The sequence below is a fragment of the Hemiscyllium ocellatum genome, chromosome 22 (assembly GCF_020745735.1).
Source record: "Hemiscyllium ocellatum isolate sHemOce1 chromosome 22, sHemOce1.pat.X.cur, whole genome shotgun sequence".
Taxonomy (NCBI): Eukaryota; Metazoa; Chordata; class Chondrichthyes; order Orectolobiformes; family Hemiscylliidae; genus Hemiscyllium; species Hemiscyllium ocellatum.
The window spans coordinates 2,804,673-2,816,867 of record NC_083422.1 but is presented as its reverse complement, the minus strand read 5'-3'; the positions used below and the strand labels follow the sequence as shown (position 1 = coordinate 2,816,867).

Genomic DNA, 12,195 nt, shown 5'->3' with positions numbered 1-12,195 from the left:
ATCCACATTTCCCATCTCCTGCCTAATTTTGATATTATTGACCTTGGCCCAATTTAGTACTCGTCCTTTATGACCACTCTCATCCTCATACGAGTATTTTAAAACTTACAGAATTATGGTCACTATTCCCAAAGAAATACCCCACTGCAACTTCTACCACGTAGCCTGGCTCATTCTCCAACACCAGGTCCAATATGGCCCCTTCCCTCGTAAGACTTTTGACATACTGCTCTAGAAAACTTTCCTGGATGCTCCTTACAAATTCTGCCCCATCCAGACCCCTGACACTAAGTGTATCCTAGTTAATGTTGGGAAAATTAAAATCTCCCATCAGCACCACCCTGTTGCATCTACATCTTTCCATAATTTGGTTACCTATTTGTTCTTCTACTTAATGCTCACTGTTGGGAGGCCTATAATACAGGAGACAGTGAGGTCTGCAGATGCTAAAGATCAGAGTTGGGAGTGTGTTGCTGGAAAAGCACAGCAGGTCAGGCAGCATCCGAGGAGCAGGAAAACCGACATTTCAGGCCAGAGCCCTCCATCAGGAAAGGCTCCGGGTCGAAACGTCGACTTTCCTGCTCTTAGGATGCTGCCTGACCTGCTGTGCTTTTCCAGCAACACACTCAGGCCTGTAATACAGCCCCCACCAATGTAACTGCACCCTTATTTCTCAGTTCCACCATAATGCCTCACTGCTCAAGCCCTCCATAGTGTCCTCCTTTAGCACAGCCATTATACCTTACTTGACCAGCAACACAACTCACCCCGCTTTTACTTTCTTCTGTCCTGTCTGAGGCATCTATATCCTGGAACATTTAGTTGCCAATCATTCCCTTGCTTCAATCAAGCTCTGATCGCAATAACATGATACTGCCAGGCATCAACCCAAGCCCTAAGTTCATCTGCCTTACCCACTATACTCCTAGTATATGCACTTCAAGCTGTCAGTTCTTTTGCATTCATTTGCTCTCTGCCTACTCTTCCTGATGGGATCTAGCTTTGTGATCCTTAGTGTCCAGTTTCCACCTCACTATCTAGTAATCTTCTCTTCTGGTTCCCAGCCCCCTGCCACATTAGTTTAAAACCTCCCCAACAGCAGTAGCAAAAACTCCCCCAAGGAAATTAGTTCCAGTCTGGTTCAGGTGTAGACTGTACAATTTGTAATAGTCCCACTTTTCCCAGAAGAACCCCTCCCTCCTACATCATCCCTCAAGCCACATGTTCATCCTTTCAATTTTTTCATTTCTACCCTGGCTAGCACGTGGCACTGGTAGCAATCCTGAGAGTCCTCCTCTAGCTTCTCTCCTAACTCCCTGAATTCTGCTTTCAGGACTCGTTTTTTTACTTATATCGTTGGTGCCTATATGCGCCAAGACAACTGGCTGTTCACCTTCCTGATCAGTGACATCCCTGACCTGAGCACCTGGGAGGTTCGTTTTCAGCCACAGAACCGCCTACCTACTCCCCTCACAATAGAACCCTATGACTATGGACCTACGAGTCTTTTTCCCGCCCTTCTGAACAGCAGTGCCCACAACGGTGCCATGATCCTGGCAACTACTGCCCTCCCCTGGTGAGCCATCTCCCCCAATAGTATCCAAAACGGTATACCTATTTTGGAGGGAGATGACCACAGGGGACATTGCCTTCCTACTCTTTTTCTGTCTTTTGGTCACTCATTCGTTCTCCCTGCAGTGTGACCAGTTCACTAAATTCTAACCTGCAGTGTGACCAGTTCACTAAATGTGCTATCCATGACCTCCTCAGCATCGCGGATGCTCCACAGTGAGTCCTTCTGCAGCTCCACAGCCATCATGTGGTCAAACAACAACTGCAGCTGGACACACTTTTGCAAGTGTAGGAGTCAGGAGTGTCAGACACATTCCTAAGCTCCCACATCAAGCAAGAGGCACATGCCACGGGTCTGAGGTCCCCTGCCATTGTGAGCCTTAGCTTTATATCAACTAACTAAAACCAAACAATGGAGAGGGATAATCGTGCGCCGCAGGGCAAGAGCTATAGCTGGGGGCAGGGAAATTATGATGCAGTGAGGCATGACTTAGGTTGTGTGGATTGGAAAAACAGGCTTCAAGAGAAGAACACTAATGAGATGTGGGGATTGTTCAAGGAGCAGCTACTGCGTGTCCTCGATAGGTATGTACCAGTCAGGCATGGTGTAAAGGGCCTTGTGAGGCAGCCGTGGTTTAGTAAGGAATTGGAGTCCCTTGTGAAAGGGAAGAAGGCGGCATATGTAAAGATGAGGCGTGAAGGTTCAGTAGGGGCGATTGAGAGTTATAAGGTAGCCAGGAAGGAGCTAAAGAAGGAGCTAAGAAAAGCGAGAAGGGGACATGAAAAGTCTTTAGCTGGTAGGATTAGGGAAAACCCAAAGGCTTTCTATAGGTATGTCAAGAATAAAAGGATGACTAGGGTAGGTATCGGTCCAGTCAAGGATAGTAGCGGGAAGTTGTGTGTGGAGGCGGAGGAGATTGGAGAGACATTAAATCAGTACTTTTCATCAGTATTCACTCAGGAACAGGACACTGTTGCTGATGTGAATATGGAATCACAAATAATTAGAATGGATGCCCTGGAAATATGCAGGGAAGAGGTTTTGGGAATATTGGAAAGGATGAATATAGATAAGTCTCCTGCGCCTGATGGCATTTACCCCAGGATCCTATGGGAAGCTAGGGAGGAGATAGCAGAGCCATTGGCCTGGATTTTTATGTCGTCATTGTCAACGGGAATAGTACCAGAGGACTGGAGGATAGCGAATGTGGTCCCATTGTTCAAGAAAGGGAGTAGGGATAGCCCTAGTAACTATAGGCCAGTGAGTCTGACTTCAGTGGTGGGCAAAGTCTTAGAGAGAATGGTAAGGGATAAGATTTATGAACATCTGGGTAGGAATAACGTGATCAGAGATAGCCAGCATGGTTTTGTGAAGGGCAGGTCGTGCCTCACAAACCTTATTGAGTTCTTTGAGAAGGTGACTAAGGAAGTGGATGAGGGTAAAGCAGTAGATGTTGTGTATATGGATTTTAGTAAGGCGTTCGATAAGGTTCCCCATGGTAGGCTAATGCTAAAACTTCGGAGGTATGGCATTGAGGATACATTAGAGGTTTGGATTAGGAATTGGCTGGCTGGAAGGAGACAGAGGGTAGTAGTTGATGGATTATGTTCATCTTGGAGCGCAGTTACTAGCGGTGTACCACAAGGATCTGTTTTGGGACCATTGCTTTTTGTTATCTTTATAAATGATCTAGAGGAAGGACTTGAAAGCTGGGTAAGCAAGTTTGCGGATGACACGAAAGTCGGTGGAGTTGTGGATAGTGAGGAAGGAAGTGGTAGGTTACAGCGGGATATAGATAAGTTGCAGAGCTGGGCGGAAATGTGGCAAATGGAATTCAATGTAGCTAAGTGCGAAGTCGTTCACTTTGGTAGGAATAACAAGATGATGGATTACTGGGCTAATGGTAGGCTACTTGGTAGTGTGGATGAGCAGAGGGATCTTGGTGTCTATGTACACCGATCTCTGAAAGTTGCCACCCAGGTAAATAGTGCTGTGAGGAAGGCATATGGTGTACTGGGCTTTATTGGCAGAGGAATTGAGTTCCGGAGTCCTGAGGTCATGTTGCAGTTGTATAAGACTCTGGTGAGGCCTCATCTGGAGTATTGTGTGCAGTTTTGGTCGCCATACTATAGGAAGGATGTGGTAGCTTTAGAACGAGTGCAGAGGAGGTTTACCAGGATGTTGCCTGGAATGGTAGGAAGATCGTATGAGGAAAGGCTGAGGCACTTGGGGCTGTTCTCATTGGAGAAGAGAAGGTTTAGGGGAGATCTGATAGAAGTGTATAAGATGATTAGGGGTTTAGATAGGGTAGATACTAAGAACCTTTTACCGCTAATGGAGTCAGGTGTTACTAGGGGACATAGCTTTAAATTAAGGGGTGGTAGGTATAGGACAGATGTTAGGGGTAGATTCTTCACACAGCGGGTTGTGAGTTCATGGAATGCCCTGCCCGTATCAGTGGTGAACTCTCCTTCTTTATGTTCATTTAAGCGGGCATTGGATAGGCATTTGGAAGTTATTGGGCTAGTATAGGTTAGGTAGGACTCGGTCGGCGCAACATCGAGGGCCGAAGGGCCTGTACTGCGCTGTATCCTTCTATAATGCACTTAACTATATGAAAGAAAAGACAGGAAATTTCTCTAGAGATACAGTGAATGTTACTTAAGCACTTAAAGACTGCAATGGTTGAACTTTTTAGCTTTATTTCTTGACTTAATATTAAAAGGACTTTATTATGTTTGGAGTTTACTGCATCCAGTACTCCTGATTTGGTCTTCTCTATATTGGCGAGACCAGACGTAAACTAAGGGAACATCTTGCTGAGCATCTCAACTGGGCCTGTCAGAACCAGCCTGATCTCCTAGTCACCAACCATTTCAATTCCCCTTCCCACCCCCTCTCCAACATGTCCAGCCTTGGCCTCCTCCGTTGTTACAATGAATCAGACCACAGCTTGGAGGAACACCACCTTATCTTTCACCTGGGCAGCCTAAAGCCCAGAGGATTCAATATTGAGTTCTCCAATTTCAAATAATCTTTCCACCTATTGTCTGACTCCCTTTTATTCCATTTATCAACTCTTTCAGCCACATCAACCGGACTTATTCCTCCCATCGACCAACCTGGTCATACCCACTACCTATGTTCATCTATCACTACCTCACCATTCTGTCCCTCTCCCCACTTCCCTCCATTTTAACTGCAGCTCCTCTATCCCCACCTCTATTCCTGAAGTAGGGTTATATCCAGAATGATGACTTCTCCACCTCATGATGCTGCCTGACTTGCTGTGTTCTTCCAGCCTCCTGCTTGTCTACTACAGTTAATTATGTAAAGCCAGTTTGAATTTATATGGTATCATACTTAACTAATTTACTTTAATGTTTTGAAAAGGCAGCAGAAAAGTTTGCTAAAAGGACTTTGATAAACTGCCATACAATAGTCTTGCCAGAAAGACTAACAGTCATGGATAAAAAACATTGCAGCTACATGGATAAAGAATTGGCTTACTGACAGAAAACAGTGTAACGAATATTTTTCAGATTGGAATGTCAACATGGTTTTTGATGAAATCATTTTACAAGTGGCAGATGAAATTTAATGCAAAGTGTGACTGATTCATTTTTGTAAGAACACAGAGAGATGGTATAGTTCTAAAGGCAGTGTAGTAACAGAGTGACTTCTGTGTACAGCAAACCAGCACTTGACAAACGGCAAAAATTATATACATGAAATACTGGAGGTTTACTCTATCATTGTGATATCCGAATAAGTGGCTGAGGGTGCGAGTGAGAAAGCTGTAACGCTTTTGGAAAACTTAACAGAATAATAGATTCAGTAACTATTACTACTTAACTGTTCCAATATAATAACAGCCATAAACAAAACCTTGAAAAAAGGCAAATTCAGAAAACAGTTGGTCTCACAACTCCAGCTCAGGTGGAAAAACATTAAGAGTACTCCATGTAGCAAGGAGAGATGTACAACAGTAACAGACCCAGCATCAACTGCTACCCAAAAAGTAAGAAACTAAAGGTTCCCCTTTTCAGTAACAAAACAAATGGTTCAATGTAAAAATAAAAATGTCAGTTTTGGTTAATTTTTATAAACTTTATTGAAATTGTGTAGCTAGAATTATGTATTAAAATAGGTGTACATCAGGTTCAGCAGCTGGGAATTCCACAAATAGCAATCAATTCTGAACTGATCTAGGAAGTCTCAACAATCTTAAATGATATAAGCAGCAGCCCAAGGTATGAGAAATAGCATTCGACCAGACCAAAAGTGCACAAACACAGAACTACCCATTCTGGTGTACCACAGAATCTTCTCCACTGCAGTGAACATACAGCTCTCCATTCCTATTCCATCCCTGCACCCAACCCCATTATATGGTAAGGATCTAATTCATCTTGCATGCCCACTAAACACGGAGGCACTGTAATAAATGAGAAACAAGATGGTTAAGTTGTGCACATCAAAGCCACAAAAAGGTAAACAGATGTTCAGTTTGGATATATATTGACTAACCTACACTAACATATCTACACTGACTTTACAATCTCCTTTAAGCTTTGGAGTTAACAACCAAGATCTCTCCTCATCTTGGCAGTAGCCAAAAGGATATCAGAAACATTTCAGATCTTTCAGTGTTCTTATGGACTGAAGAACATGTTATTATGCATTATTGTATGGTTTAAAAAATGTTGCCATGTTACAACAATATACAGATTGGGTATTACACAAATATGATGTGATGCAGTATCAAACATTAATATAATTTGGGTGTTTCAGCGTTACAATTCAGTTTGGGTAGTGGGATGTGTGTTGTGCAACATTTTCAGCTTGTGTCCATTAATTTTAAATTGCGTACCTGGTAGCGATTTCAGTTTTTACTATTCCAGTCAAGTTGAAGGAGTTCAAATCTATTCAGAACTAACTAAACAATGAGAGAATTTCTGATTAATTAGTTTTGGCTCATTTTTAGAAACAGTAGATCCACCTGAATGACAGGCATAGGTCAGACTACAGTAGCAGTGCTTATCCAGGAGGTAGGTAGAGGTTCAGTTGAGATGCAAGTATATTCCTATCATAGATATGTAACACTAAACAGCAGTTCTCCCCACATTCACATTTTTCAGGAAGAGAAATGCACACACTTTGCAACGATGACAGTATGTGCTGCAGCAGGTAGGTCAATGATGTGAAGTTAGTTAAGGAAAAGCTCTGTGTTGTACAGAGATTCAAGTCGACAGAATCACCTAGCTAGGAGATGAAATCAAAACCAGAAGTTGCTGGAAAACCACAGCAGGCCAGGCAGCATTTGTGAAGAGAAATCCGAGTTAACGTTTCGTCAGAACTGCAGAAAAGCAGTTTCTTCACAGATGCCGCCAGGCCTGAGGTTTCCCAGCAACTTCTGTTTCTGATTTATAACATCTGCAGTTCTGTTTTTAATGAGGTGAAATCAGTAACTAACAATGACTAAGGTTACTGTGCATGAAGATAGTCAATAGATGGAAGGGTGCTCAGGCTTGTCTACACAATTTTACACACATGCATCAACAATCCATCAAGGAGGCACTATCAGTCCAGAGCATTGTCAGTATTTCTAGTGGGCTCTTAGCACCTAACAAAAAAGCTTGAGAAAGTAGTAAGATGGAGGTTTGGAATTGTAATTTGTGTCAGGAATTTCTTATTGAACGAAAACTTGGGAACTCTGCAAAAAACAATCTCACTCAACATTTCACATTTAAGAAAGACCATACTCAGACCTGCTTGGGGAAGGGGAAAGGCTGTTACTCTCAAACCCATGCACAGCATAGCCCAATACTTACGCCCATCCCTGGGACAGATCAATGTCTAGTCTCATCTGTCCCAGATAATGCAGGCATGTGGCAAGTCCAATATAAGACAGGTGAGAACTGGTACATTCGGAAAGGAAAAACAAAGTATAGGAAGATGCAGAAAATATTGGAGAAACAAAGTGTAAGTTATGGGTCCAGTTACACAACTCCATGAAAATGAAAATGAGCTCCTAAAAGCCACCAACATTTTATAATGTATGAATGAGACAAAGAACAAAAGGTCTGTACAAGTCAATGGTTTGACCAGTTAGAGGACAGTACAGTTTTAAATGCTGTAACACAGAAAATGTACTAAAATGATTCACAATGTAGTGTAGATTCACCAGGACAACAGCAAAGAATAAAGGATAGTTAGATAGAGAGAAATAGGAGTTGTTTCCACTGAAGCAGAGAAAGACACAAACAGATATCTAGAGGATGTCTGCACCTCCCATGACACAGGCATAGCATTTTATTTCACGTACCAATAAATTCTATTATTTTAATAAAGCACTGTGGATACTGAGGATCTGAAACAAAAACAAACACAAATTGAAGAAACTCAGCAGGTCTGGCAGCATCTGTGGTCAGAAAGCAAAGTTAACATTTCACGTCCAGTCTTTAGACTATGCCTAACATGCTAAGTTTCTCCAGAAATTTGTTTTATTTTTTATTTCTTATCTGTTGAAATTGCTGATTAATGTTTAAGGACCCCATGAGCTATGGAATTAAACTGCACATGGGATTACACAGACACTCTTACTGTCAGAAATAGGTGATTCCACCTCATTAGCATGAGTTATACCTCAGTTCAGTTCCTACTGCTTCATCTGTGACTTTATATACCCTTTATTCGATAAATGCATTACCACTTGTAAAGGATATCATTTGTTCAGTCTTCAAGTCATCAAGTAATTTTTGAAAAGGAGCATATTGGCACAGGGTCGAGATACAGCCCACCATTATCAATTTGTGCTTGGGGCGAGTCAGTGCTACATTGAGTCTTCGCCAGTCCTTCAGTAACTCTCCAAGCTGTCAAAAGAAAATCCAGTGCAGTTATTATCATGTTTTGATGTAGAGATACCACAGAGATGCTCGCAAATCAATTTCAGGATTTGTGTTTCATTCCCAACTATATATTTGAATTATCAGACTAATATCTTGTTCAAATTTGTAAAGAAATTCAAAGCCACATACATTCCACTCTTCTGCTGATCATTCATCACTTTGTTGGGTTATATGCCCTGAGCACTTTCAAATTCTAGCTCTGGTTGCAAAAATGAAATGTTACATCAGTTTGATAGGGCAATGAAAATGAGTCTTTAAATGCAACTCTTAATTCCATCCAGCAGCTAACACTGCTCAGTTTTGAATAGAGAACCAAATATGTCTTGTTGCAAATGTACAGGGTCTTGGTGAGACCACCCATGGAATATTCTCTTTTAAAACATAGAACCTCTACAGTGTGGAAGCAGGCCATTTGGCCCATCAAGTCTACACTGACCGTCTGAACAGCATCCCACCCTACCCCCGTGCGCCCTTAGCATAGCAATCCATCTAAACTGCACATCTTTGGAATGTGGGAGGAAACCAGAGCACCCAGAGGAAACTCACACAGACATGGGGAGAATGTGTGTGGAGTTTGCACAGTCGCCCAAGGGTGGAATCAAACCTGGGTCCTTGACACTGAGAAACAGCAGTGCTAATAACTGAGCCACCATGCTGTTATTGGAGGATGGATGTTCTGATTAGAACATAGATCATGACAGTGCAGAACAGGTTCTTCGGCCCTCGATGTTGCGCTGCCCTGAGAAACCAATCTAAAGCCCATCTAACCTACACTATTCCATTCTTGTCCATATGCCTATCCAATGACCATTTAAATGCCTGTTAAATTGGCGAGTTTACAACTGTTGCAGGAAGTGCGATCCACGCCCCTACTACTCTGTGTAAGGAAACTACCTCTGACATCTGTCCTATATCTATCAGCCCTCAGTTTGAAACTATGGCCCCTCATGGCTACCCATCAACATCCTCAGAAAAAGACTCACTGTCCACCCGATCTAACCCTCCAATCCTCTTATATGTCTCAATTAAGTCACCTCTCAACCTTCTAACAAAAACAGCCTCAAGTCACTGAGCCTTTCCTCATAAGACCTTCCCTCTCATCAGGCAACATTCTAGAAAATCTCCTCTGAACCCTTTCCAAAGCTTCCACGTCCTTCCTATAATGTGGTGACCAGAACTGCGTATAATACTCCAAGTGTGGCTGCACCAGAGTTTTGTACAGCTGCAACATGACATCATGGTTCCCAAAACTCAATTCAACTACTGATAAAAGCTAACATACTGTTTGTCTTCTAAAAAACCTTATCAACATTTTGCCGAGAGATACGAGGGAGGAGCAAAGGACTGCTGGGAAGTTTTTAAGTGGGTGAGCACTAAACCCAAGTCCCTACACTGTAGGGCCTCCCTCCCAACCACCTCCTCTAACCTTACTAAGAGTCTGTAAAATAGGTAAGTTTTCAGGTTTCGGTTTTTTTTTTCTTTCTCTTCCTTTGTTTAGTCCTGTGTGGGCTTTCAGCGTAGCGGGATATGGATGTTAGGGCAGTTGCATGTTCCTCCTGCAGAATGTGGCAGATGAGACTCACTTCACATGTCTCTGCCGACTACATCTGGGCGAAATGCACCCAACTCCAGCTCCTTGAAAATCAAGTTAGGGAACTGGAGCTAGAGCTGGATGAACTACGGATCATCCGGGAGGCTAAGGGGGAAATTAAGAGGATGTACAGGGAAGTGGTCACTCCCCAGACACAGGATAAGGACAGCTGGGTTACTGGCAGTGGGAAGAAAGGGAAGCAACGGTCAGAGCAGGGATCCCCTGTGGCTGTTCTCCTCAGCAATAAGTATACCATTTTCGATAATGCTGGTGGGGACAGCTTACCAAGGGAAAGCCAGAGTTGTCAGGTCTCTGGCACTGAGGCTCAGAAGGGAAGGAGGGGGAAAATAGAAAAGCACTAGTGGTAGGGCACTCAATAGTTAGATGGATTAACAGGAGATTTTGTGGTCAGAAACTGGACTCCTGGAAGGATGTTGCTTCCCTGGTGTCAGGGTCTGGGATGTCACTAATTGGGTTTACAAGATTCTGAAGGGGGAGATTGAGCAGCCAGAAATCGTGGTACATATTGGCACCAATGATATAGCCAGGAAAGGGATTGAGGATCTGAAAAGTGACTACAGAGAGTTAGGTTGGAAGCTGAAGAGCAGGACGAGTAGAGTAGTGATCTCAGGTTTGCTACCAGTGCCACGAGATAGTGAGATGAGGAACAGGCAGTGAGTGCAGCTTCACACGTGGCTGTGAGGCTGGTGCAGGAGGGAGGGCTTCAGATACCCTAGACCATTGGGATACCTTCTGGGGAAGGTGGGACCAATATATGAAGGACGGGTTGCACCTGAACTGGAGGGGTACAAATGTCCCGGGTGGGAGATTTGCTCGTGTGATTTGGGAGGGTTTAGGCTTGTTTGGCAGGGGGGTGGGAATCAGAACCACATGTCTGAGAGGGGGACAGTTGCAGATGGGGCCAGTTGCAGATGGGGCATGACAGGATGTATTGAATCTATCAGGAAGGTTTTTCACATGATGAAACAAAGGGATTGGTTAAAGTATGTCTGCTTTAATGCAAGGAATGTCCAAAATAAGAGTGACAAACTTAGAGCATGGATCAGTACTGGAGGCTATGATGTTGTGGCCATAACCGAGACGTGGGTTTCACAGGGGCAGGAATGGTTGCTTGATGTTCCAGGGTTTAGAACGTTTAAAAAAAGCAGGGAGGGTGGAAAAAGAGGAGGGGGTGCAGCATTGCTAATCAGAGTGCATCACAGCTACAGAAATGAAGGTTGTTGAGGAAAGTTTGTATGGGTGGAAGTTAGGAACAGCCACCGCATTGGGGGTTTTCTATAGACCACCCAATAGCAGGAGAGAGATTGAAGAACTCATAGGCAGGCAGATTCTGAAAAAATACAGAAGTAGCAGGGTTGTCATTATGGGTGATTTCAACTTTCCCAATATCGACTGGAATCTCTGAAGTGCAGATGGTTTGGATGGAGCCATTTTTGTCAGGTGTGTTCAGGAGAGTTTCCTTACTCAGTATGTAGACAGGCCCAAGAGGGGAGAGGCCATTTTGGATTTGGTGCTCGGCAAAGAGCCAGGACAGGTGTCAGATCACAACTGCCTCACATTTAGCATAGCCTTGGAGAGTGAAAGGAGCAGTTACCGAGGGAAAGATATTTAATTGGGGAAAAGGAAATTATGATGCTATCAGACAGGAGTTGGGAAGCACAGACTGGGAGCAATTGTTCCACAGAAAGGGCATAGCAGACATGTGGAGACTATTTAAGCAGTTGTTGCGAGTGATGCACAAATTTGTTCCTCTGAGGCAGGTAAAAAGGATAAGATTAAGGAACCTTCGATGACGAGAACAGAGGTGCTCCTCGTCAAAAGAAAGAAGGCAGCTCAAGTAAAGTAGAGGAAGCAAGGATCTAGCACAGCTTTAGAAGATTACAGGCTTGCTAGAAAGGAGCTCAGAAATGGACTGAGGGGGCACAATAAAGGTTTGGCAAGAAGGATTAGGGAGAACCCAAAGGTACTCATGCATGAGGAATAAGAGAATGATCAGGCAGAAGGTAGGGCTGATCAGAGATAGCGGAGGGAACTTGTGCATGGAGTCTGAGCAGATAGGGGAAGCCTGAAATGAGTTTTTTGCTTTGGTTTTCACCAAG

At 43.5% G+C, this 12,195-nt stretch overlaps 1 protein-coding gene across 2 annotated transcripts in view; it reads right to left on the bottom strand.

Moving 5' to 3' along the window:
* Nucleotides 1–5,662: 5,662 nt before the first annotated feature.
* Nucleotides 5,663–12,195, bottom strand: part of dna2 (DNA replication helicase/nuclease 2) — a 114,532-nt gene continuing 107,999 nt past the window's right edge. For both annotated transcript variants that reach the window (XM_060842303.1, XM_060842304.1), the window contains 2 exons: nt 8,302–8,448; nt 5,663–6,776 (listed from right to left, as the gene is read on the bottom strand). In XM_060842303.1, coding sequence (XP_060698286.1) covers nt 6,711–6,776; nt 8,302–8,448 — 213 coding nt within the window. In that variant the 3' untranslated portion in view covers nt 5,663–6,710. The remainder of the gene's footprint in view (nt 6,777–8,301; nt 8,449–12,195) is intronic.